Raw genomic sequence first — 27,930 nt, forward strand, 5'->3', positions numbered from 1 at the left:
TTTCAGAATGTTTTGGCCATCCACTAACTTTTAGCAGTGGAACTCTCTGCCTCAGGGTCCAGTGGAAGCTCCTTCCTTGGTCATGCAGCCTGTTTAAAAGTTTCCATCTGTCAGGAATACAGTAGAGTCTCACTTATCCAACACTTGCTTATCCAACGTTCTGGATTATCCAACGCATTTTTGTAGTCAATGTTTTCAATATATCATGATATTTTGGTGCTAAATTCATAAATACAGTAATTACTACATAACATTACTGCGTATTGAACTACTTTTTCTGCCAAATTTGTTGTCTAGCATGATGTTTTGGTGTTTCATTTGTAAAATCATAACCTAATTTGATGTTTAAGAGGCTTTTCCTTAATGCCTCCTTATTATCCAACATATTCGCTTATCCAACATTTTGCCAGCCCGTTTATGTTGGATAAGGGAGACTCTACTGTACTTTTATTGTGGGTTGTTGTGTGGTTTCTGGGCTGTATAGCTATGTTCCTGAAGTATTTCTGGAACATGGCTATACAGCCAGGTAAACAACAAATACTTCTGGATCATGGCCATACAGCCCGGAAAACACACAACCACCCTCTGATTCTGGCCATGAAAGCCTTCAACAACACTTTGTGTTTTTCCTGCATGGCAGGGGTTTGGGGTAAGTGGTCCATGTGGTCTCTCTCTTCCAACTCTGTGATTCTTGCTTCCTCCTCTCCCAGGCTGCTCCGTGAAGGGCCCCGTGGACTCTGCCTCCTGGACCAAGCTCTCGTCCAGCGTCCGCCACTTGCAGCTCTGCAGCCGCCACTTGAGCCGGAGTGACCTGCGGGAGGGGCCCGAGCTATGGCCGAGGACCGAGGGTAGCGCCTTCGCCTGCGTTGCACGGCACAACAAGCTCTTCTACCAATGCCTTTAGCCGCCCTGGACGGATGCTTTGCCGCATCCAGGGCCCCAGTTCTGGCCACGTATGGGTGGAGTGGCCAGCGAGACGGAGGAAGAGACCTTGGGCCACTTCACTCAATCCTTGCGTCCAGATCTGGTGCAAAAGGGTGATTGTGAACCAAAGGAAAGCCATCATAATGGAGAACAGCAGAGATGAGTCTTCTAATGAAGAAAGCCCATTAAGACCTGATTCCTTCCTCCTTTTAACTCTGAGAGACGCAAGGATTGTACTCTAAACTGGGTCAGGAGTAGAAATATATCCATTATTCCCTAAAGGATATAACCTTAACTTATTCAGCCTTTGTGCTGACCTTGTCTTCATACTTCTGAATCCTTCCATATTTATTCTGATCCTTCCTTGCAACCTTGGCGATCATCTCTCTCCACAGCACATATGAGAGAACTACAGGGCTCTTGATTTAAACATTTCTTGCTTCTACTATGGGGAAAATGTAATGCTGAAAGAAGAGACTTGCTGGAGCCTTTTCTTTGCTTTTCCCTTGTTTTGGGAAGGAATAAAATACACCTCACGCCTCTCCTTCTTCTGGTAGAAAGAGGATTTATTTGCTCCGGCTCAATGGGAGCTGCCTCTCTGAGGCAAACACAAAAAAAGCAAGCCCAAATAAATACATTAAAGCGCCACTTCCGCCCTCCGTGGTGCTTTATATTCCCTCCCACCTCCCCATCACGACCGTGGACACATATGCGATGCCATGAAAGAACGAGTGGAAGAGTCATAAAATGTAAGAGGCCCCTCGTTTTCAAAACTAGGGAGACCGAGGAGCAAAGGGGGAGATGTACATTCAATGGGGGGTTTCAGGCCACCGAAGGGCCTGCTTGCCTGCCACGTGGTCATCTCCAAAATGCAGGACATTTGGGGCCCCAAGGGGTCAACCGGGGCCCGGCTCACGAGTGCAGGAAGCGGTTGAAGGCATTGTAGGCCGACTCCAGGTCAAAGAGCATCTGCCGGACCTGGGAGTCGTCCAGTTCGTCCGACGCCGACATCCCGCTCAGCGTCTGCAGCCTGCAAGTATAAGAATAATGATAGTAATATTAATGTGTTGTCAAAGGCTTTCATGGCCAGAATCACTAGGTTGGTTTAAGTTATTTGGGCTGTATGGCTATGTTCCAGTAGCATTCCCTCTTAACGTTTCACCTGCATCTGTGGCAAGCATCTTCATGGGTTCTGTTGGCAGTGTATATATATCTACCTGTGGAATAATGTCCAGGGTGGGAGAAAGAACCCTTGTCTCTGTGAAGCAAGTCTGAATGTTGCAATGAGCTAGCTTGATTAGCATTGAGTAGCCATGAAACTGAAGTCAATCAGTGAGGGTATCTGCATAGAGGTAGTGAAGCAAGTGGAATGTATATATATATCCCTTTGGAATAATGTCCAGGGTGGGAGAAAGAACCCTTGTCTCTTTGAAGCAAGTGTGAATGTTGCCATTAGCTAGCTTGATTAGCATTTGAGTAGCCATTAAGTTTGCAAAGTCAATCAGTGAGGGTATCTGCATAGAGATAGCCTGGCTATGGTTGCATGGAAGCACTTTCTGTGGAATAATGTCCAGGGTGGGAGAAAGACCCCTTGTCTCTTTGAAGCAGGTCTGAATGTTGCAATGAGCGAGCTTGATTAGCATTGAGTAGCCATGAAACTGCGAAGTCAATCAGTGAGGGTATCTGCATAGAGGTAGTGAAGCAAGTGGAGTGTATATATATCCCTGTGGAATAATTTTTATTTTTTATTTATTTATTAAACTTATATACCGCTACTCCCAGTTTGGCTCGGAGTGGTTTACAAATATAGATTAAAACAATACACTTGGCTTTAAAATAACAATAAAAACAATAAAAGCAACAATAAAATGTCCAGGGTGGGAGAAAGAACCCTTGTCTCTTTGAAGCAAGTGTGAATGTTGCAATGAGCTAGCTTGATTAGGATTGTTAGATGAACCAACCAGAGAGGTCAGCCAATGAAAGCCTTCAACAACACAAAATAATAATAATAATAATAATAATAATAATAATAATAATAATAATAATAATAATAATTGCAGTAGACTATCTCTTTTACAGGGGGTTAGGCCAGAGGTATTAGCTCTGCTGTCACTTAGAAAATGCCAGATAATTTCCAAATCCTATCATAGCTGTGGGAAGGAAGCATTGTGGCCTCTGTAAAAATGCAGAACACCTCCAGGTGTCAATGGGACTCCACTTGCACTCACAGGACACCACACTGACAAATGCAGGAAGCTCACATGCCCAAAGTCCCAGAGACCCAAACTTACCACTGGTTAACCTTCTGCCGTCCCTCAAAATCCGGGGGCAAGTGGCTCATGCGGTTCATGGTCTCCATCAGTTCCCGGAGGTCCGGCTGGATCTGAGGAGGAAATGGGAAGAAGAGCTCAGTGGAGGGAAGGTCCTTCCTTCTTGACTCACTTGCGGGCCGGGCTGTGGCGCAGCTGGCTAGTAACCAGCTGCAATAAATCACTACTGACCGAGAGGTCATGAGTCCGAAGCCCGGGTTGGGTTAAGCCCCCGACCATTAAATAGCCCGGCTTGCTGTTGACCTATGCAGCCCCGAAAGACAGTTGCATCTGTCAATTAGGGAAATTTAGGTACGCTTTATGCGGGAGGCTAATTTAACTAATTTACAACATCATAAAACTGCCAACAAAACACGAGGAAAGGAATGAGGAAGTATAGCCACTAGTGGACAGTGAAGCAACAGCTCCCCCTGTGGCCGGAATCGTGAAGCTGGAAAAAAATGTTAAATGCCTCTGTGTCTGTCTATATATGTTGTTTGTCTGTTGGCATTGAATGTTTGCCATATATGTGTTCATTGTAATCTGCCCTGAGTCCCCTTCGGGGTGAGAAAGAAGGGCGGAATATAAATAATGTAAAAAAAAAAAGCAACCACATAATACACTTTATTTATATTCCGCTTTATCTCCCCAGAGGGACTCTGAGCGGATTACATGACACATCTAAGGCAAACATTCAGTGCCTTTTATACAGTGAACCACAACGACATACAATACACAAACAAAGGCAAGGCCTCCCCTTTCATCTGTGGTGCTCAACTCCGGCCATGGGGAGGTGCTCTTGTTCCATTTCTCCATGCCGAGGAGCCTGCTGTCCGTAGATATCTTTGATCGTATTGCTGAGGAGGTACTTATTCATCTACTTGCATACGTGCTTTTGAACTGTTAGGTTGGTAGAAGCTAGGGCTAACAGCGGGGGCTCACCCTGACGCGTAGCTTCGAGCTGCCAACCCTCCGGTCAGATTTCCTGCAGCTAGCGGTTTAACCCGCTGTGCTACCATAGAATAACAACTACTCACATACTAATGGGTGGATCCCACTCAACACATACAAAACCAAGCTTGCTAATTGCACCCTTTACTCTTATTCAATAGACAATGGTTCTTTCCTCCCCTCCTGGATATTTCACAGGTGTAGATACTTGGCTTGCTTGACTACCATCAGATCCTCTGCAGATGCCAGCCACAGATGCAGGCAAAACGTCAGGAGACAATGCTGCTAGAATACATTGGCCGTAAAGCCTGTTGATTGACAAGAGCCAAACCGCGGTTTGTGCGGGGAAGTCGGGGGGTGCTGTGGTTTTTAGCTTTGGATATTGGAGTCCTCGTGGACAACAAGTTAAACATGAGCCAACAATGTGATGCAGCAGCTAAAAAAGCCAATGGGATTCTGGCCTGCATCAATAGGGGAATAGCGTCTAGATCCAGGGAAGTCCTGCTCCCCCTTATTCTATTCTGCCTTGGTCAGACCACACCTGGAATACTGTGTCCAATTTTGGGCACCACAGTTGAAGGGAGATGTTGACAAGCTGGAAAGCGTCCAGAGGAGGGCGACTAAAATGATTAAGGGTCTGGAGAACAAGCCCTATGAGGAGCGGCTTAAAGAGCTGGGCATGTTTAGCCTGCAGAAGAGAAGGCTGAGAGGAGACATGAGAGCCATGTACAAATACGTGAAGGGAAGTCATAGGGAATCATAGAATCATAGAATCATAGAATAGTAGAGTTGGAAGAGACCTCAAGGGCCATCTAGTCCAACCCCCCGCTAAGAAGCAGGAAATCGCATTCAAAGCACCCCCGACAGATGGCCATCCAGCCTCTGCTTAAAAGCCTCCAAGGAAGGAGCCTCCACCACGGCCCCGGGGAGAGAGTTCCACTGCTGAACAGCCCTTCTCACAGTGAGGAAGTTCTTCCTGATGTTCAGGTGGAATCTCCTTTCCTGTAGTTTGAAGCCATTGTTCCGTGTCCTAGTCTGCAGGGCAGCAGAAAATAAGCTTGCTCCCTCCTCCCTATGACTTCCCCTCACATATTTGTACATGGCTATCATGTCTCCTCTCAGCCTTCTCTTCTGCAGGCTAAACATGCCCAGCTCTTTAAGCCTCTCCTCATAGGGCTTGTTCTCCAGACCCTTAATCATTTTAGTTGCCCTCCTCTGGACGCTTTCCAGCTTGTCAGCATCTCCCTTCATCTGCGGTGCCCAAAACTGGACACAGTGTGATTCCAGGTGTGGTCTGACCAAGGCAGAATAGAATAAGGGGGAGCAGGACTTCCCTGGATCTAGACGCTATTCCCCTATTGATGCAGGCCAAAATCCCATTGGCTTTTTTAGCTGCCGCATCACATTGTAGGCTCATGTTTAACTTGTTCCCCACGAGGACTCCAAGATCTTTTTCGCACACACTGCTGTCAAGCCAGGCGTCCCCCATTCTGTATCTTTGATTTCCATTTTTTCTGCCGAAGTGAAGTATCTTGCATTTGTCCCTGTTGAACTTCATTTTGTTAGTTTCGGCCCATCTCTCTAGTCTGTCAAGATCGTTTTGAATTCTGCTCCTGTCTTCTGGAGTGTTAGCTATCCCTCCGAGTTTGGTGTCATCTGCAAACTTGATGATCGTGCCTTCTAACCCTTCGTCTAAGTCGTTAATAAAGATGTTGAACAGAACCGGGCCCAGGACGGAGCCCTGCGGCACTCCACTTGTCACTTCTTTCCATGATGAAGACGACGCATTGGTGAGCACCCTTTGGGTTCGTTCGCTTAGCCAATTACAGATCCACCTAACCGTAGTTTTGTCTAGCCCACATTTTACTAGTTTGTTTGCCAGAAGGTCGTGGGGGACTTTGTCGAAGGCCTTACTGAAATCTAGATATGCTACATCCACGGCATTCCCTGTATCGACCCAACTCGTAACTCTATCGAAAAAAGAGATCAGATTAGTCTGGCATGACTTGTTTTTGGTAAATCCGTGTTGACTATTAGCAATGACCGCATTTGTTTCTAAGTGTTTGCAGACCACTTCCTTAATGATCTTTTCCAGAATCTTGCCTGGTATTGATGTGAGGCTGACCGGACGGTAATTGTTTGGGTCGTTCTTTTTTCCCTTCTTGAAGATAGGGACCACATTCGCCCTCCTCCAATCTGCTGGGACTTCTCCCGTTCTCCAAGAACTCTCGAAGATGATTGCCAGTGGTTCTGAAATAACTTCCGCTAGTTCCTTCAATACTCTTGGATGTAGCTGATCTGGCCCTGGGGACTTGAATTCGTTTAGAGAGGCCAAGTGTTCCTGGACAACTTGTTTCCCTATTTGGGGTTGGATTTCCCCCAATCCTTCGTCCATTCCATGTTGCTGAGGTTGAAGATGGCTTTCTTTTTGTGAGAAGACCGAGGCAAAGAAGGCATTAAGCAGTTCTGCCTTTTCCCTATCCCCTGTCACCATCACCCCATCTACTCCTTGCAGTGGCCCTATCGCCTCCTTTTTCTTCCTTTTTCTACCAACATAAGCAAAAAAACCTTTTTTGTTGTTTTTTATGTCCCTGGCAAGCCTGAGCTCATTTTGCGCTTTAGCCTTGCGAACCTTTTCCCTACAGGAGTTGGCTATACGTTTGAATTCTTCTTTGGTGATTTCTCCCCTTTTCCACTTCTTGTGCATGTCACTTTTGAGCTTTAGCTCAGTTAGAAGTTCTTTGGACATCCATTCTGGCTTCTTTGCACTTGTCTTATTTTTCTTCTTTGTTGGCACTGTTTGCATTTGCGCCTTGAGTATTTCACTTTTGAAAAACTCCCATCCATCCTTAACTCCCTTGTTTTTTAATATCGGCGTCCATGGAATGCCGCTCAGTAATTCCTTCATTTTTTGGAAGTCAGCTCTCTTAAAGTCCAGAATGCGTGTTTGACTTGTCTTAGTTTCAGCATTCCTTTGTATTGCAAACTGCAGGAGCACATGGTCACTTGCCCCTAAGGATCCAACCACTTCAACTGTATTGATCAGGTCTTCCACATTTGTTAAGATTAGATCAAGAGTTGCTGATCCCCTTGTTGCCTCTTCTACCTTCTGGACCATAAAATTATCTGCAAGGCAAGTGAGGAATTTGTTGGACTTTGTACTCTTGGCTGAGTTTGTTTTCCAGCAGATATCGGGATAATTGAAATCGCCCATGACTACTATATCTCTTCTTTGTGCCTGTTTGGTCAGCTGTTGACAGAAGGCTTCATCAAGTCCTTCATCCTGACTCGGAGGTCTGTAGTAGACACCCACGACAAGATCTTTTTGAGTCCCGGTTCCCTTGATTCTTATCCAGATGCTTTCAAGCTGGTTTCCCGGATTACAGTCTTGCATTTCTTCTGCAACGTAACTGTTTTTGACATATAAAGCTACTCCCCCTCCTCTCCCCTTTGTTCTATTTATGTGAAAGAGGTTATAGCCCTCAATGGTTAAATTCCAGTGATGGGAGTCATCCCACCAGGTTTCAGTGATGCCTATGACATCGTATGTGTGGTGCTGTGCTAGGAGTTGGAGTTCGTCTTGCTTATTTCCCATGCTCTGAGCATTAGTGTAAAGACATGTAAGCCCCTGTGACCTCCCCTCGAACTGTTTATTTGGGATTATTGTGCTCTCTGTACTTGGTCCTTGCTGTGTTTGTGCAGCCCTCCGTTTAGCCTTACGGCGGTTCCCTGTGGTCGTGGGTAATATAGTGTTCGCCAGGCTGTTGTTCCCCTCCCCCAGTGGATTTAGTTTAAAGTGCGCCTGATGAGGTTTGTGAGTCTGTGTGCAAAAAGATGTTTTCCTACTTGTGTGAGATGCACCCCATCGCTTGCCAGTAGTCCATCCTCTTGGAAGAGTAGACCATGGTCAAGGAAGCCAAAATGCTCCTCTTGACACCATTTTCTGAGCCAGTTATTGACCTGTACTATTTTTCCGGCCCTTGTAGAGCCATGTCCTACAACGGGGAGGAGGGATGAAAAGATCACTTGTACATTATACAGTTTTAGCTTTGTTCCCAGAGCTCGAAAATCATTTGTGATCTTTTGAAAAGTATGCCTAGCGGTGTCATTGGTACCTACATGAATCAACATAAGGTGGGGAGGGTGATGGGGCTTTAGGAGCCTGCTGAGCCTCTGAGTGATATGGTGTATTTTTGCCCCCGGGAGGCAGCATGTTTCTCGAGCCATCCCATCCGGTCTGGAAATGATGGCTTCCGTTCCTCTAAGGAGGGAGTCACCTACTACCAAGACCTGTTTCCTTTGAGGATTGACAGGGTCCCTTTTGTGCAAGACAGTGTGTATGTCCCCTGAAGAGTGTTCCTGTTGAAGTGAATCATGTAGGTGTAAAGTGTTGTCCTCCTCCTCAACATCCCCAGTGCATTCATCAATGACAATCCATTGAGATACATCCGAGAGCCCATTACTCTCCCAAGGATGTTCCTGTTGCTCCTGGTCTATGATTGGGGATGGAGCATTTGCATGATTACATAAGTGTGACTGTGGTGATGCACTGTCCCTGTCAGGGCTATCCCCTGCGCATTGATCCAGGATGGTCCACTGAGTGGTATCTAAGAAACTGTGGTCCTCCACAAGATGTGTTTCCTGATTGTATGTTAATGATGTAAGAATTTCAAATCTGTTGTGTAAATGCAGCTGAGCAGAGGAGTTCTGTGGAGGCTGCCTGGTCCTGCGTCTCCTTCTATGGGTGACCTCCTTCCAAGCCTGAGGGTTGTCTACCTTTGAGTTGATCTCCCCATAAGGTTCCTGATCATGGTCTTGGTGGTGTTGGTGTGATGCAGGCTGCTGATCTACAGCAGCGTGTTGTGCAGTGTCCAAGAAGAGCTCGAGTGCCTGAATGTCCTTAAGGGTCTTAATACGGTGCTCGAGCTGTTGGATCCTCTGCTCCATCAGAGTCATCTGTTTGCATTTGGAGCAGATGTAGTTGTCTAGTTTTTGTGTGAAAAAGCGGAACATGCCACAGCTGGTGCATGTGATGGGAATGTTGTGCTTTTGTTGCATCTCTTGGTGAGCGTGGTGGCCAAGTGGGATCTTTGTACAGTTAAGTAATATGCACGCACTTTATGTGCAGACTGCAACAAACCACGTCTTTGTGTATTTGTTTATGTTGCTTTGTTTCCTGTATGTACTGGAAAGGATAGTTAGTATAGGTGCCTTTACTAGCCAAATCTTAGCCAAATCCTACCTGAAGCCAGGGAGCAAAAATGTCCTCCTGCTTCCTCTGCTTCTGCGAGAACCAACTGCCCTTCTGGGATCAGGCTCTGGCAGAAACTCACACTGGCAAATAAAGCTTTCCCAGAAACTCAATTAACAGGGGACAATGCCTGCTGTCAATCAACTTAAGTACCTGGCTCTCTTTCAACACAACAGTCACACAACAGTTAGACTTTGACCACAGGAGCCAAGCCCAAACTCAGTTTAAAATCTTAGCCAAATCTTAGCCAAATCCTACCTGAAGCCAGGGAGCAAAAATGTCCTCCTGCTTCCTCTGCTTCTGCGAGAACCAACTGCCCTTCTGGGATCAGGCTCTGGCAGAAACTCACACTGGCAAATAAAGCTTCCCCAGAAACTCAATTAACAGGGGACAATGCCTGCTGTCAATCAACTTAAGTACCTGGCTCTCTTTCAACACAACAGTCACACAACAGTTAGACTTTGACCACAGGAGCCAAGCCCAAACTCAGTTTAAAATCTTAGCCAAATCTTAGCCAAATCCTACCTGAAGCCAGGGAGCAAAAATGTCCTCCTGCTTCCTCTGCTTCTGCGAGAACCAACTGCCCTTCTGGGATCAGGCTCTGGCAGAAACTCACACTGGCAAATAAAGCTTTCCCAGAAACTCAATTAACAGGGGACAATGCCTGCTGTCAATCAACTTAAGTACCTGGCTCTCTTTCAACACAACAGTCACACAACAGTTAGACTTTGACCACAGGAGCCAAGCCCAAACTCAGTTTAAAATCTTAGCCAAATCTTAGCCAAATCCTACCTGAAGCCAGGGAGCAAAAATGTCCTCCTGCTTCCTCTGCTTCTGCGAGAACCAACTGCCCTTCTGGGATCAGGCTCTGGCAGAAACTCACACTGGCAAATAAAGCTTTCCCAGAAACTCAATTAACAGGGGACAATGCCTGCTGTCAATCAACTTAAGTACCTGGCTCTCTTTCAACACAACAGTCACACAACAGTTAGACTTTGACCACAGGAGCCAAGCCCAAACTCAGTTTAAAATCTTAGCCAAATCTTAGCCAAATCCTACCTGAAGCCAGGGAGCAAAAATGTCCTCCTGCTTCCTCTGCTTCTGCGAGAACCAACTGCCCTTCTGGGATCAGGCTCTGGCAGAAACTCACACTGGCAAATAAAGCTTTCCCAGAAACTCAATTAACAGGGGACAATGCCTGCTGTCAATCAACTTAAGTACCTGGCTCTCTTTCAACACAACAGTCACACAACAGTTAGACTTTGACCACAGGAGCCAAGCCCAAACTCAGTTTAAAATCTTAGCCAAATCTTAGCCAAATCCTACCTGAAGCCAGGGAGCAAAAATGTCCTCCTGCTTCCTCTGCTTCTGCGAGAACCAACTGCCCTTCTGGGATCAGGCTCTGGCAGAAACTCACACTGGCAAATAAAGCTTTCCCAGAAACTCAATTAACAGGGGACAATGCCTGCTGTCAATCAACTTAAGTACCTGGCTCTCTTTCAACACAACAGTCACACAACAGTTAGACTTTGACCACAGGAGCCAAGCCCAAACTCAGTTTAAAATCTTAGCCAAATCTTAGCCAAATCCTACCTGAAGCCAGGGAGCAAAAATGTCCTCCTGCTTCCTCTGCTTCTGCGAGAACCAACTGCCCTTCTGGGATCAGGCTCTGGCAGAAACTCACACTGGCAAATAAAGCTTTCCCAGAAACTCAATTAACAGGGGACAATGCCTGCTGTCAATCAACTTAAGTACCTGGCTCTCTTTCAACACAACAGTCACACAACAGTTAGACTTTGACCACAGGAGCCAAGCCCAAACTCAGTTTAAAATCTTAGCCAAATCTTAGCCAAATCCTACCTGAAGCCAGGGAGCAAAAATGTCCTCCTGCTTCCTCTGCTTCTGCGAGAACCAACTGCCCTTCTGGGATCAGGCTCTGGCAGAAACTCACACTGGCAAATAAAGCTTTCCCAGAAACTCAATTAACAGGGGACAATGCCTGCTGTCAATCAACTTAAGTACCTGGCTCTCTTTCAACACAACAGTCACACAACAGTTAGACTTTGACCACAGGAGCCAAGCCCAAACTCAGTTTAAAATCTTAGCCAAATCTTAGCCAAATCCTACCTGAAGCCAGGGAGCAAAAATGTCCTCCTGCTTCCTCTGCTTCTGCGAGAACCAACTGCCCTTCTGGGATCAGGCTCTGGCAGAAACTCACACTGGCAAATAAAGCTTTCCCAGAAACTCAATTAACAGGGGACAATGCCTGCTGTCAATCAACTTAAGTACCTGGCTCTCTTTCAACACAACAGTCACACAACAGTTAGACTTTGACCACAGGAGCCAAGCCCAAACTCAGTTTAAAATCTTAGCCAAATCTTAGCCAAATCCTACCTGAAGCCAGGGAGCAAAAATGTCCTCCTGCTTCCTCTGCTTCTGCGAGAACCAACTCGCAGGGAGGAGGGAGCAAGCTTGTTTTCTGCTGCCCTGCAGACTAGGACACGGAACAATGGCTTCAAACTACAGGAAAGGAGATTCCACCTGAACATCAGGAAGAACTTCCTCACTGTGAGGGCTGTTCGACAGTGGAACTCTCTCCCCGGGGCCGTGGTGGAGGCTCCTTCCTTGGAGGCTTTGAAGCAGAGGCTGGATGGCCATCTGTCGGGGGTGCTTTGAATGCGATTTCCTGCTTCTTGGCAGGGGGTTGGACTGGATGGCCCATGAGGTCTCTTCCAACTCTACTATTCTATGATTCTATGATATGTTTTAATGGATTTTAACTGTGAATCGGGAGAGATAAAGTGGGGTATAATAATAATAATAATAATAATAAATAACTAATAATTATTAATAATAACTGAAGAAGGAGATAGAAGGCCTGATCCTTGCAGCCCAGGAGCAAGCCATCAGGACAAAGGCAATTAAAGCCAAGATCAAAAAATCAGCTGATGACTCAAAATGCAGACTGTGCAAGGAAGCCGATGAAACCATTGATCATATCCTCAGCTGCTGTAAGAAAATTGGACAGACAGACTACAAACAGAGGCACAACTATGTGGCCCACTTATGCCTCAAGTACCATCTCCCAGCAGCAAAGAACTGGTGGGATCACAAACCTGCAAAAGTATTGGAGAATGAACACACAAAGATACTGTGGGACTTTCGAATCCAGACTGACAAAGTTCTGGAACACAACACACCAGACCTCACAGTTGTGGAAAAGAAAAAGGTTTGGATCATTGATGTTGCCATCCCAGGTGACAGATGAAAAACAACAGGAAAAACTCAGCCGCTCTCAGGACCTCAAGATTGAACTTCAAAGACTCTGGCAGAAACCAGTGCAGGTGGTCCTGGTGGTGATGGGCACACTGGGTGCCGTGCCAAAAGATCTCAGCCGGCATTTGGAAACAATAGACATTGACAAAATCACGATCTGCCAACTGCAAAAGGCCACCCAACTGGGATCTGCACGCATCATCTGAAAATACATGACACAGTCCTAGGCACTTGGGAAGTGTTCGACCTGTGATTTTGTGATATGAAATCCAGCATATCTATCGTGTTTGCTGTGTCATAATAAAATAATAATAATAATAATAATAATAATAATAATAATAATAATAATAATAATAATAATATCACACAGTCCTAGACACTTGGGAAGTGTCCGACGTGTGATCCAATACAACAGCCAGCAGTAGACATTGTGGACTCATCTTGTTGTGTTTCAAATATTAATAATAATTAATAATAATAATAATAATAATAATAATAATAATAAGGAAGCATATCCTCTATCCCTGAACATGAAGGACTGCAAAGGCTCCTCAGAGGGACCACCAACTATACAAACGAAACAGCAGATTTACCCATTTTTACCCACATATAATGCACCATTGATTGTAATGCATACCGCAATTTAAAACATATACATTGCAAAAAAAAAAAAAAAGCCTGTAAAAATTATTGTGGAATATAATGTGTGGCTTCCTTTTGCATGTTGAAGTTCAAAAAACCCTGAGGAGGGCCCAAGTTTGCCCATGCCTGCACTAAAGTAACAACAAGGACATCCATTTGCAAAGCTTTTGCTCCGACTTGTTTTACCAACAACCACACCAATGCAACCCTTTCTGCAGCTACTTACCTCATCCATGGCCCGGATTTCCAAGCGCAGCTTGTCCATCACGGTGATGAAGAGCTGGAAATGCAAAAGAGTAACACTTACAATCCAGGAACAGATTTTTCCCCTATTTTCTTACATAGTATTATTGACATATTATGATGATGTTCCAGAAGAAGATGAGATGACTGCATTTGAACAAATACAGATTTTGGCACGTGACTAAAATAAGGCATGCCTTGAAAATAAGCCTTAATATGTCTTTTGGGGCAAAAAACAAGATTTTTTTAATAAAACCCAGTCCTAATTTTAGGGAATTTCGGTAACAGCCACAGTGCCCCCCAACGTACCGATACAATATCTGCGATGCAGCGGTTGAGGTTGCCCTTGTCGTCCTTGATGGTGATCGGCCGATCCTCCTTGATCCTTTCCATGGCCAGTGGACAGTCGAGCTGCAGGGAGGCAAATAGGAAAGCCAGTTGTTATGAATAACTTCAATAACTTTAAAGCATAGGTTCCCACAATTGTAAATGAATGATAGACATCTTCCATCCTGGAATATCCTGCCTCCATCTCAGTTTCCTGGACCAGATGTTGACTCTTCTTGACTGGTGTGAGCAAACACAAGCAGGTCTGTGTTGACTTCCTTCTTAACAGTTGTAAACATTTCCTTAACTTGATGTAAACATTTCTCTTATCATTGTCACAATTCTTATCAGGTCAACTATTTCAGGACTCATTAACAGCTTTTAATTACAATTCGGCAAGCAGGTAGTTAATGATTTGCAGGCCTTAGTATTTTTGAATGGTGTCTCCAAAATTACTAGGTTTCATTCATTCATCCCCTTCCATACATACACATAATATATGCATATTTTTGTCACACAGTGAGGATCAAAGGCAACATTCTCCCGCAATTAAACCCAGAAACCCATCTCCCACATAGAAGAAAAGGCCCAGAAGGAGCACGATCCATCTCCATTCTAGAAGATTGTTTCTATCCAGAGAGAACACTAATGCAATAATAACAATGTATTAAATATCATTAAACATTGTATTATGTACAATAAATGAATATAAATTTCAGATAAATGGTTACAAATGACAACCATACTGTTGCATTCACAGTATGATGAATGGTAGTTACATTCACAATGGAGTAAACTTTCTTGTTTACTTTCTTGTTTCTTCATAAAAGATGAGTAGAGCCCTGATCCACAACCTGTTTCGACTACCTATAGTCTTTGTCTGGTGGTAGGGTCTGCTAGTATTGGGTAACATTAATATAATTGTACAAAGTGTTTTCTGGCTTAGTAAAATTGACAGCTATTTATTATTATTATTATTATTATTATTATTATTATTATTATTAATAATAATAATAATTTTATTTATACCCCACCTCCATCTCCCCCGATGGGGACTCGGCGGCTTACAGATAATACCAGAAAAAAACAATAACAATATACAATACATCAATAAACAAAAAACATACACAAATTATAACATTTTAAACATTAACCTATAGAAATAAAAAATACACTTAATTAAACATAGAATTAAAAACAGCAAGGTTATGATAATCGACTAAGTAAAGTGCACATTATAAAAGTTTTAAACTCAAGGTAACAGAATAAAATGCTGCAAATTTGTTGGAGATCAATTTGGGATGGGAGAGGCCATGCCATAATACATACTACTTACTTTTGTTATTTAGTTCGAACAATTCAAGAATGTACTCAATGAACTGTAAAGTCTTTCATAAATATCGTGGAACCTCTTGGAAAAATACAGTGGATTACAAGTTGTTCACTTGATACATTAAAGATACAAGAAAGTAAACAAGAAAGTTTACTCCATGGTGAATGTCACTACCATTCATCATACTGTGAATGCAACAGTATGGTTGTCATTTGTAACCATTTATCTGAAATTTATAGTCATTTATTGTACATAATACAATGTTTAATGATATTTAATACATTGTTGTTATTCCATTAGTGGACACTTGTTAGTTCAAGACCTTGGGAACCCATTTTTTCTTATATTACTTTGCCCAGAACACAACAGAAACTAGGGGTGCGCCTTGCTGAGGCCTGGGCCAATTTGGGCCCTCCAGGTGTTTTGGACTTCAACTCCCACAATTCCTAACAGCCTCCCGGCTGTTAGGAATTGTGGGAGTTGAAGTCCAAAACACCTGGAGGGCCCAAATTGGCCCAGGCCTGATATTGTTTCTGGAAGGATCCCTGCCATTTTCGTCATTGTCATCATTATTTACATCCCACTTTTGTCTCTTAAACAAGACCCATTCCTCCTCCTCCGGTCTCCTTCACCATCAACTATGGCAGGGGTCCCCAAACTAAGGCCCGGGGGCCGGATGCGGCCCATCAAAGCCATTTATCCGGCCCCCATGGCACAAGGGCAGAAGGGGGTTAGACTAAATGACCCAAGGGGTCTCTTCTTCTCTTACAACCCTTATTATTATTATTATTATTATTATTATTATTATATTGTATGACACAGCAAAAAAGATAGGTATCCTGGATTTCGTATCCCAAAATCACATTATTATTATTATTATTATTATTATTATTATCATTATTATTATTATTAACATTGAGACTGGGTGGCCATCTGTCAGGGGTGCTTTGCTGGTGCTTTTGGTGCACAAAGGCAGAAGGCGTTTGGACTCTGGCCCAAAGGGTCTCTTCCAACCCTTATTATTATTATTATTATTATTATTATTATTATTATTATTATTATTATTATTATTATTAACATTGAGGCTGGGTGGCCATCTGTCAGGGGTGCTTTGCTTGTGCTTTCGGTGCACAGAGGCAGAAAGGGATTGGACTCTGGCCCAAAGGGTCTCTTCCAACCCTTATTATTATTATTATTATTATTATTATTATTATTATTAACATTGAGGCTGGGTGGCCATCTGTCAGGGGTGCTTTGCTTGTGCTTTCGGTGCACAGAGGCAGAAAGGGATTGGACTCAATGGCCGAAAGGGTCTCTTCCGACACTCTTTTTTGTTGTTGTTGTTGTTATTATTATTGTTGCTTGGTGGCCAACTATAGTCCGGCCCTCCAATGGTCCGAAGGATCGTGAACCGGCCCCCTGTTTATAAAGTTTGGGGACCCCTGAACTATGGAGACTATTTGCTCACCCGAAACTTGCGGCAAAAGTCATCGATGGAATTGATCTCCAGGCCCTGGACCTGCTTGAAGGCAGCTTTGTACTGGACAAGGAGGCGGGAGCAGGCGGCGGTGTATCTGGAAGAGCAAGGAGTGGGTGAGGAGGGAGGCCTGGAGGGTGGCCCAAACACAGAGGCTTCTTATTGTGCATCCCCCCTTCTCCATTATATTTCAATTGAGAGTCACATTGTATTTATTTATTTGCTAGCTTGGGGGCCCAGTGGTGCCCTGGTCATTTGAGAAACTTGTGTGCCAAGTTTAGTCGAGATCCGAAGTTGTCTGGGTTCAGTGCTGTCTGTATAAGGGTGAACTACAACTCCCAGAGCCAAATGCAGCTGAACTATAACTCCCTTTCCCCCCAACTTGTCCAATACGTTGTATTGGTTATGGGGGCTCTGTGTGGCAAGTTTGGTCCTGGTCCATCATCGGTGGGGTTCGAAGTGCTCATTCATTGCTGGTGAATTATAAATCCTAGTACCTACTACTCCCAAATGTCCACGCCAATTCCCCTCCAAACCCACCAGTCTTCAAATCTGGGAATATCAGACATGCACGGCAAATTTGGCCCAGTGGGGACGAGAGACAGGGCCTTCTCGGTGGTGGCTCCTCGGCTGTGGAACTCCCTCCCCAGTGACATCCGGCAGGCTCCATCCCTTTTGGGGTTCAGGAAGAAGATGAAGACTTGGCTATGTGTGCAAGCGTTTAATGAATGAGCTCAGTTAGCATTGACATGGATCGGATTAAGGCTTTTGCACAAGGTCTGATGGATGATTGGTATATATATTTGGTGTTGCATTGTTTTAAATTTTTATATATTGTATTTTACTATGTTATTTAATTATTTTAACTGTTTTATTCTTATTGTATTGTATTATGATGTACTGGTAGTGATCCTACCAGTTGTGTAAGCCGCCCTGAGTCCCCTCGGAGAGAAGGGCGGGGTAGAAATATTGGAAATAAATAAATAAAAATAAATTGTTTGGGTTCATAGCGTTCTGGGTGTAGGTGAAGTACAACTCCTATAAATTCCCCAGTAGGAGTCACAATGCTCTGACTTGATGCAGGCTAAACTACAACTTCAATCTCCCAAACTCCTCCAGTAAGTTTAGTCGCAGCTCAATTTTGCTGTTTGTTATACAGACAGATTGGAAAGGGAAGGTGAGTAGGCGGGGTCATGCAAATTCCACAGCAATGGAGAACCTTGGGATGCCTGCCTGTGGTGCAAGGGCAGGAAGCGGGGCCATGCAAATTTCACAGCAATGGAGAACCCTGGAATGCCTGCCTGCTGTTAGGAATGGTGGGAGTTGAAGTCCAAAACACCTGGAGGGAAAGCTGAAGTTGACCCATGCTGCCAAACACCTGAAACAAGACACCGTACCTATGTTACGGTTTTTGTTATGTAGTGAAATGTTTAATTCATTGTTGCTATGTAAGTGTGTGTATTCGCTCCGGTAAGCATTCCAGGAGTTAAGTGGTTAATTGCACAGAGCCCTGATTTATGGCTAGAAGGGCAAAGCATCAAGACTTCTGTTTGAGTTGTTGCAGGAAGATGTGTCATAGACTGTGGAATGTGGGTGTGCCTTAGAGTTTACTGATAACAGACACGACGAGACTCCATGATTTGTTCTTGCCGAAGCAAGATGTGTCCGAGCAGCTCTGGCTGTTTTACTTTGTAAATATTCTGTAAATAAAGATCTATAATCGCTGGGATCAGCAGATAAAATTGGCTATGCTGTCATGTTTGTTAGTGCCACTTGGTAGTTACTAAGTGGTCTAACGGATGAGGAGGAGAGATAAGACCTGCCTCATTCATCATTCAGGATGCCGATTTTCTGACAACCTGGAGGCCCATCCCCTCCCCTTGCCCTCCCCCTGCACTCACTCGCTGGGGGTGACACAGTCCTTGATGTAGGCCTTCTCCAGCGCTTGCATCGTCTTCACCACAGCAAAGAGTTCTGCCATGTTGTCATACCTGAAAGCGAAAGGAGCAAATCCCGCACAAAAGAAGGAAGGAAGGGTCAGCCATACTCTTGACAGGTTTCTACCTGAGAAAAGAAGGCCCTGCTGGGAGAGAGGGCCCAATGTCTTATAAGAATATATTTACATTTCCTTTTTCATTCCCTTCTTTCCCCGTGGTTTCAGTTTTGAATATATTCTTAATCGGTTTGTGTGGATTCTAATTGTGAAATATTTCATACCATTGATATTTAATTCTGTTTTAATGTCTGTATATTTGTAGGTTTTGAATTGCATTGAAATGCTTTTAAATGCAGGCTGCTTTGAGCCTCCTTTGTGGAGGGAAAAAGCAGAGAATAATAATAATAGCTTTGAATACCATAGAATCACTCTGGAGGATCTAATGATAGCACCATAGAATCCTGAAGTTGGAAGGTCATCCAGTCAAAACTACCCCACTACAAGGGCTATCCAACATTAACAACAACAACAATATCAAAGCACAGCAGACAAAGAATCAGTACAAGAAGACTGCACTACAAACTAGAGCTGACAGCTGGCACAACAAAACATTGTATGGAAAGTTCCTTGACAAAATTGAAGGAAAAGTTGACAAGGAGAAGACCTGGTTATGGCTCACGAATGGGACCCTGAAGAAGGAGACAGAAGGCCTGATCCTTGAAGCTCAGGAGCAAGCCATCAGAACAAATGCAATTAAGGCCAAGATCGAAAAATCAGCTGATGACCCAAAATGCAGACTGTGCAAGGAAACCGATGAAACCATGGATCATATCCTCAGCTGCTGTAAGAAAATCGCACAGACAGACTACACACAGAGGCACAACTATGTGGCCCAAATGATTCATTGGAACTTATGCCCCAAGTACCACCTCCCAGCAGTCAAGAACTGGTGGGATCACAAACCAGCAAAGGTCGTGGAAAATGAACACGCAAAGAGACTGTGGGACTTCTGAATCCAGACTGACAAAGTTCTGGAACACAACACACCAGACATCACAGTTGTGGAAAAGAAAAAGGTTTGGATCATTGATGTCGCCATCCCAGGTGACAGTCGCACTGACGAAAAACAACAGGAAAAACTCAGCCGCTATCAGGACCTCAAGATTGAACTTCAAAGACTCTGGCAGAAACCAGTGCAGGTGGTCCCGGTGGTGATGGGTGCCATGCCAAAAGATCTCAGCCGGCATTTGGAAACAATAGACATTGACAAAATTACGATCTGTCAACTGCAAAAGGCCACCCTACTGGGATCTGCAAGCATCATACGAAAATACATCACACAGTCCTAAGCTTGGGAAGTGTCTGACTTGTGATTTTGTGATACGAAATCCAGCATATCTATCTTGTTTGCTGTGTCATACAAATAATAATAATCAAAGACTAGGCTTTTAGATTATGCAAAAACTATTACTCAAAGGATCCTGGGACATAAATTGTGGGACTACCATACACACAAATAGCATAGTTAAAATGTTCCTGGGAAAGGAACTCACTTTTCTCTCTCCCGGGCATTCTTGTACAGCTTCACTTCCTGCAAGAGAAGAGAACACAGTTGCAGCCATCAGGAGGAGGATTTTCTGGGGGTCAACAGGTCAGACTCTTTAAAGCCAGCAAGTGACCAAAGGGAGTCCTGCAGAGTATGTTCCTGGTTGTTAACATATCCCACCCCCCAAAAAACCCAGAATATTTCCCAATACAGTAGAGTCTCACTTATCCAACGTTCTGGATTATCCAACGCATTTTTGTAGTCAATGTTTTCAATACATCATGATATTTTGGTGCTAAATTCGTAAATACAGTAATTACTACATAGCATTACTGCGTATTGAACTACTTTTTCTGTCAAATTTGTTGTATAACATGATGTTTTGGTGCTTAATTTGTAAAATCATAATCTAATTTGATGTTTAATAGGCTTTTCCTTAATCTCTCCTTATTATCCAACATATTTGCTTATCCAACGTTCTATCGGCCCGTTTATGTGAGACTCTACTGTACCATTAAGAGGGAACAATGCTACTTGCCTCGTACAGTTCCGGCTTATTGGCTGGGGCTGAAAAGACAAGTGAAAAGAAAAAGTGTGATCACAGTTCGAGCAGCTTCAAACTACGATTGTTAGAAACGTCAACACAAACCTCCTCCTGCCAATAGCAGTGTGCTGAATCCTTCGGAATGGAATAGAATAACTTTATTGTCATTGTGCGTTCTAAAACAAAATTAAATGCTTTCCCCAGTACACAAAACAACACACTCATCCCTCCACACCCCCAATGCAAAGCAATGGAAGTCAACACAGCAGAGCTGTCTCTAGGATAAAAGCTGTCTCCCAGTCTGTTGTCCTTGTCTTTGTCACCCTGTACCACCTGCCAGATGGCAATAATTCCAAAGAAGTATATGCCAAGTGAGATGGATCCCCAAGGACGCTCTGAGTTTTCTTAAGGCAGCGGGGCCTATAAAGTTCTTTCAAAAAGGAGAGAAAGAGGGCAACCCATGATTCCCTGTGCAGAAGTGGTGACCCTTTGGCGTGCCTTCCTATGTGAAGTTACCAGTAGGTTAGGACACTCTCTAGAGGACAGTGGGAGAAAGTCACCAGTAGTTTTTCATTCAGTTGTTGGTTCCTTAGAAGTGTTAGGTTATACAATCTCTGCTGGGAAAGAAGGCAGTGGCAGACAAGTCTGGGGAGGGTTAAAGGCTCCATCCCACTGTCCGCAGGTAGCATTGCATTAATGATGCCCTAGAGATGCTACAAAAATATATCTAGATACATTTTATAAAACAGCAGTCAAGAAGATAAGGTTGAGATCCTAGTCTGTGGAGCAGCAGAAACAAGTTTGCCTCTTCTTCCTCAATGGGACCTCCTTCCAAATATTGGAGCATGGTCCCCATGTCCCCTCCTCCCAGCCTTCTCTTCTCCAGGCTAAACATTGCTAACTCCTTAAACTCTTCCTCAGAGTGATTCATGGTTTCCAGGCCTTTTCGGTCTTTACCTCTTGGACCAGATGATGCACCTGCTTTATTTTAGAACCCAGACTGCCTGAACTATGCGTCTACAAATGGATTCTGAACAGGGAAGGATGCTGTTTTAAGGCTTGCTGATTTGCAGACCTGGCTTTAGCTGGTGAGATGGAGTTGTGTCACTGATGGGAGGGCAACCTTTTCCTTTCCCCAGGAGCCCATAGCAGCCAGATCTGTATGTCTGAATCACCTCCTTTCTCTCTTTAAGAAGGAGAAACAAGGGCTTGGAAGCTGCTCAGCGTGGGAGTGTTTTCTGGCTGAAGAACTGGGGCAAGCAAATGGCTCTCCTGCACTATAACTGAATCATAAGCTGCAAGAATAAGCATAAGATGCAAGAATACCTCTTGAATGGGATCTGGCCCTTGTCTGCCATTCAAGTTGGTCATTTGGCCCGATATATCCCAGGATAAACTGGGAAGTAGCAGCAGTAGATACATTGGGACTCACCTCCCATGCCTGGGTTTGCTGGGATTCCGTGGAACATGCTTCCTTCGATCTGCCACACGGCTCTGGACACACAACATACGGGGAACCTGTGGCAGGAAGAGGGAGATTGCAGCAAAAGCCCCCTCCATATATATATATACACACATACATATACACACAGTGTTCCCTCACTACTTCGCGGTTCACTTTTCGCAGATTCGCTGTTTTGCGGTTTTTCAATAAACGCTAAAAGACTATTATAAATCATTAAAAAATACAATTTACAGCCAAAGAAAGGGAGGAAGGAGAAGCCAAAGGGAGAGAGAAAAGAAGCCAAAACAGCAACGGGAGAAGGAGGCGATTTATCAACACACAATTGGTAGATAAAGACTTGAAATAGTGTATAACTACTAAAATAATATATAAATATGAAAAAAATTATAGGGTCCCTACTTCACGGATTTTCACTTATTGCGGGTGGTCCTGGAACCTAACCCCAGTGATAAGTGAGGGAACACTGTGTGAGTGTGTGTGTGTATACACAAACACACGGAGGCACCAGCCCTGAAACAGAGGCTTCCCTGGCAGGCAGTTCTGTGGCCAGCCATGGTACAGTCCTTTTCATAAGAAGCATAAAAAATACAGACTCATCTGGAATGCAATGCTATCATTATGCTGAAACTAATGGCAAATAACATGGGTAAATGGTAGATCTGGGCTGCAAGTTGCCTTTCAGGGATGTTTTAGCAGTGCCCCATTCAATGGTGGAATTTTCTTCCAATTTTTTTAAATTGAAAATGACTTAAGTGGCAGCATATTGTTGGCTAGAAGGCACAGATCAAAATTATCAAGATGTATCATATCGTTTCTATACTGGGTTTGGAAAATTGCATTTTATAGCAAGAGAATGCATATCCTTAGCAGGTTTTTCTTTCAATAGCTGTAAAATTTGATACCTTTCAGAAATAAACTCCACAAATAGAAGTTGTACCTCCATGTTTTCTGTACTGCAAAAAACTCTGAACTAGATGATAGGGTGCTAGGGCTGGAAGGGACTCCCAAAGGTCATCCAGCCCAGCCCCCTTCTTTCTGCCAGGCAGGAAAACACAATCCAAGCCCTCTGAAGAGGTTGCCATCCATCCACTGCTTAAAAACCTCCAAAGAAGGAAGAAGACTCCATTGCATGTCAGGAAATATATTCCACAGATGAACAGCTCTTATCTTATAGGCTTCCTCTATGCCGATATCCTCGCTGATTGACTTTACAGCTTCATGACTACTCAAATGCTAATTCAAGCTTGCTAATTGCAACATTCGTACTCGCTTCCAACAGACAAGGGTTCTTCCTCCCACTCTAGACATTATTCCACAGGGATATACAGTAGAGTCTCACTTAACCAACATAAATGGGCCAGCAGAATGTTGGATATGTGGGGACATGAGAGAAGCCTCCCACAAGAATGGTAAAAACTTCAAAACATGTTGGCATCCCCTGGGCAACGTCCTTGCAGACGGCCAAATTCTCTCACTCCAGAAGCAACTTGCAGTTTCTCAAGTTGCTCCTGACACGAAAAAATATACTATTACTACGCTTATTTATACCTCACTTTATCTCTCCCAAAGGAGACTCAAAGTGGCTTACATTCAAAGCATGACCACAGATATGCAAACATTAAAACAGAATTAAACATAACAGTACAGTAGTCTCACTTATCGAACATAAACGGGCTGGCAGAATGTTGAATAAGCAAATATGTTGGATAATAAGGAGAGATTAAGAAAAAGCCTATTAATCATCAAAATAGGTTATGCCAATGCTATATTGCACTTTGTCCATTTCAACTGTGAAATTACCTTCCCCATTTCGGCCCATTTCGCACTTTGCCTGGGTTCTATGAATTAGTCTCCAGTGTTAATATTGTATGTTTTATGTTGATTTTAACTATTGTTTTTACTGTAATTGATGTTTTTATTGGATAACTGTTTTATTGCTGTGTTTTGATATTTGATTGTTTTATCGGGCAAGGCCCCATGTAAGCCGCCCCGAGTCCCTTTGGGGAGATGGGGCGGGGTATAAAAATAAAGTTGTTGTTGTTGTTATTATTATTATTTTACAAATTAAGCACCAAAACATCATGTTGTACAACAAATTTGACAGAAAAAGTAGTTCGTTACACATTAATGCTATGTAGTAATTAATGTATTTACGAATTTAGCACCAAAATATCACAATGCATTGAAAACATTGACTAAAAAAATGCGTTGGATAATCCAGAACGTTGGATAAGTGAGACTCTACTGTATATAGACTCCACTTGCTTCACTGCCAACAGAACCTCTGAAGATGCCATTAGCGACAGGTGCTAAATAAAATAGGTACAAAATTGTAACGTATGAGTGAAACTACAATGGAAATCTGTGTGGAGAATTTCACCAGAGAGAAAAGGCCACGACAGGCGCCATGTTGACATCTCTGAAAGTAGGCCTCACGGACGAGGAGGAGAAAGGTAAAGGCTCGCTTCAAAGGCCAGGGCACAATGGAGCCGGGGGTTTCAAAGGTCCTTATTAAATTATTATTATAATTATTATTACACAAATAATATTGAATCAACACGGACACAATTCAAACCCCTCACAACGACTCACCCGCCGCCGAGCGTTCCTCTTGGCGCTTTTGTTTTCTTCCGACTTCCGGGAAAATGGCGCCTGGCCGCTTAGTGATAGTTGGGCGGGCCGCTTAGTTTGGACACGCCCCCTCCTTGCTATAGGCCCGAGTCTTGGCCACGCCCCTCGCGGCAGTGGCCACGCCCCCTCCACGTTCAATGACACATTGGCTGCTGCATGTCTCCAAAGCAAAGCAGATTGGCACGCCCCCTCCTTGCATTAGCCACGCCCCTCCACGCTCAATGGCCCTTGTCTCAAAAGCCAAAGCAGCTAGGCCACGCCCCTCCTGGCAGTAGCCACGCCCCCCGCACTCAATGACACATTGGCTGCTCCCTGCCTCAAAGGGCTAAGCAGCCTGGCCCCGCCCCTGCTGACATTGGTCACGCCCCCTCCACGCTCAGTGGCCCGTCTCAAAAACCAACGCAGCTAGGCCACGCCCCCTCCACGTTCAATGACACATTAACTGCTCCATGTCTCCAAAGCAAAGCAGATTTGGCCACGCCCCTGCTGGCATTGGCCACGCCCCTCCGCAATCAATGGCCCGTCTCAAAAGCCAAGGCAGCTAGGCCACGCCCCTCCTGGCAGTAGCCACGCCCCCCACACTCAATGACACATTGGCTGCTCCCTGTCTCAAAGGGCTAAGCAGCCTGGCCCCGCCCCTGCTGACATTGGTCACGCCCCCTCCACGCTCAGTGGCCCGTCTCAAAAACCAACGCAGCTAGGCCACGCCTCCTCCTGGCATTGGCCACGCCCCCTCCACGTTCAATGACACATTAACTGCTCCATGTCTCCAAAGCAAAGCAGATTTGGCCACGCCCCTGCTGGCATTGGCCACGCCCCTCCGCAATCAATGGCCCGTCTCAAAAGCCAAGGCAGCTAGGCCACGCCCCTCCTGGCAGTAGCCACGCCCCCCACACTCAATGACACATTGGCTGCTCCCTGTCTCAAAGGGCTAAGCAGCCTGGCCCCGCCCCTGCTGACATTGGTCACGCCCCCTCCACGCTCAGTGGCCCGTCTCAAAAACCAACGCAGCTAGGCCACGCCTCCTCCTGGCATTGGCCACGCCCCCTCCACGTTCAATGACACATTGGCTGCTGCATGTCTCCAAAGCAAAGCAGATTGGCCACGCCCCCTCCTGGCATTAGTCACGCCCCTCCACGCTCAATGGCCCTTGTCTCAAAAGCCAAAGCAGCTAGGCCACGCCCCTCCTGGCAGTAGCCACGCCCCCCACACTCAATGACACATTGGCTGCTCCCTGTCTCAAAGGGCTAAGCAGCCTGGCCCCGCCCCTGCTGACATTGGTCACGCCCCCTCCCCGCTCAATGGCCTGTCTCAAAAACCAACGCAGCTAGGCCACGCCCCCTCCTGGCATTGGCCACGCCCCCTCCACGTTCAATGACACATTGACTGCTCCATGTCTCCAAAGCAAAGCAGATTTGGCCACGCCCCTGCTGGCATTGGCCACGCCCCCTCCACGCTCAATTGCCCTTGTCTCAAAAGCCAGAGCAGCTAGGCCACGCCCCCTGGCATTGGCCACGCCCCTCCGCACCCAATGACACATTGACTGCTCCGTCTCAAAAGCCAAAGCAGCTAGGCCACGCCCCCTCCTGGCAGTAGCCACGCCCCCTCCGCACACTCAAGGCTGAAGCAGCTTGGCCACGCCTCCTTCTCTCAAAGGCTTGAGCAACTTGGTCACGCCCCCAACACGACTCAAGCCTAATAAGCTTGGCCACGCCCCCTCCTGGAGTTGATCACGCCCCCTCCACGAGGAGTAGACAGCCTGACCACGCCCCCTCTTCGCCCCAAAGCGAAAGTAGCCAGGCCACGCCCCTACCACAACACAAGACTTGTGTATTTTGGCCACGCCCTCCTGGTCGTGGCCACACCCCTCCCCGCTCTCAAGGCCTAAGCAATTTAGCCACGCCTCCTTCTTCCTTCAAAGGGCTATGCGGCTTGGCCACGCCCCTCCTAGCAGTAGCCCCGCCTCTTCCCCACCTCAAAGGCGTAGGCAGCTTGGCCACGCCCCCTCCTCACCTTAAGACCTAAGCAGCTTGGCCACGCCCCTCCTTACAGTAGCCACGCCCCCTCCTCCACCTTAAGACCCAAGCAGCTTGGCCACGCCCCTGTCTCTTGGCATTTCATTGTTTTCTGCCCAAGTGTAGTTTCTGTGATGATTTGTAAAAGAGACACCAGGATGTAATGAGTTGACTGGAAAGGATATGTGTCCACAGCTGATTGGCTGAGCCAGTCAGGAGCCAGGATTCCAATAGGCTGCTGTCTCTAGCTTGGTGCTGAGACAAACGGTTTTAACTGCCACTTTCATCTCTGAGAATGAGGAGAGGAGCTGACTGGAAATGGTCAGGAAGGTATGGCTGCCATACTCTCCGATGCCTGATTATTTATAAGGCAAATGAAGCATATTTAAAGACTGCTTTAAAGGGAATGCTTATTCTCTATGTTCTCTGTGTGAATTCAGAATTATTGCTATATCTATTGCTGCCCTGTTTGATCTTTTGAACTGAAGTAAAGATACTGTATGGAGCCCCTGGTGGCACAGTGTGTTAAAGCGCTGAGTTGCTGAACTTGCAGACCAAAAAGGTCGCAGGTTCGAATCCGGACAGCGAAGTGAGCACCTGCTGTTAGCCCGCTTCTGCCAATCTAGCAGTTCAAAAACATGCAAATGTGAGTAGATCAATAGGTATGCTCTGGCAGGAAGGTAACGGCGTTCCATGCAGTCATGTCAATGGCCACAGGACCTAGGGAGCGTCTAGAGATACAAATGTGAGTAGATCAATAGGTACCTCTCTGGCGGGAAGGTAACTGTGCTCCATGCAGTCATGCCAATGGCCACAGGACCTAGGAAGCGTCTACAGAGATGCAAATATGAGTAGATCAATAGGTACTGCTCCGGCGGGAAGGTAACGGTGCTCCATGCAGTCATGCCAATGGCCACAGGACCTAGGAAGCATCTACAGAGATGCAAATGTGAGTAGATCAATAGGTACTGCTCCGGTGGGAAGGTAACGGTGCTCCATGCAGTCATGCCGGCCACATGACCTTGGAGGTGTCTATGGACAACGCCGGCTCTTCGGCTTA

The 27,930-nt window shown here is 45.2% G+C and overlaps 2 protein-coding genes across 3 annotated transcripts in view; one reads left to right on the top strand and one right to left on the bottom strand.

Moving 5' to 3' along the window:
- tonsl (tonsoku like, DNA repair protein) overlaps positions 1–1,471 on the top strand; it is a 73,390-nt gene extending 71,919 nt beyond the window's left edge. For both annotated transcript variants that reach the window (XM_062979906.1, XM_062979907.1), the window contains exon 26: positions 711–1,471. In XM_062979906.1, coding sequence (XP_062835976.1) covers positions 711–904 — 194 coding nt within the window. In that variant the 3' untranslated portion in view covers positions 905–1,471. The remainder of the gene's footprint in view (positions 1–710) is intronic.
- On the bottom strand, positions 1,470–24,968 carry vps28 (VPS28 subunit of ESCRT-I). Its single transcript, XM_062979911.1, has 10 exons — positions 24,817–24,968; positions 22,192–22,277; positions 20,754–20,782; positions 20,223–20,260; positions 18,635–18,724; positions 16,725–16,830; positions 13,906–14,007; positions 13,580–13,633; positions 3,216–3,307; positions 1,470–1,954 (listed from the first exon to the last, which is right to left on the bottom strand). The coding sequence occupies exons 2-10, from the start codon at positions 22,226–22,228 to the stop codon at positions 1,837–1,839; spliced, it is 666 nt and encodes a 221-aa protein (XP_062835981.1). The 5' UTR covers positions 22,229–22,277; positions 24,817–24,968; the 3' UTR covers positions 1,470–1,836.
- Between the last annotated feature and the right edge of the window lie 2,962 nt (positions 24,969–27,930).

The sequence above is a fragment of the Anolis carolinensis genome, chromosome 4 (genome assembly GCF_035594765.1).
Source record: "Anolis carolinensis isolate JA03-04 chromosome 4, rAnoCar3.1.pri, whole genome shotgun sequence".
In the NCBI taxonomy this organism is placed as follows: Eukaryota; Metazoa; Chordata; class Lepidosauria; order Squamata; family Dactyloidae; genus Anolis; species Anolis carolinensis.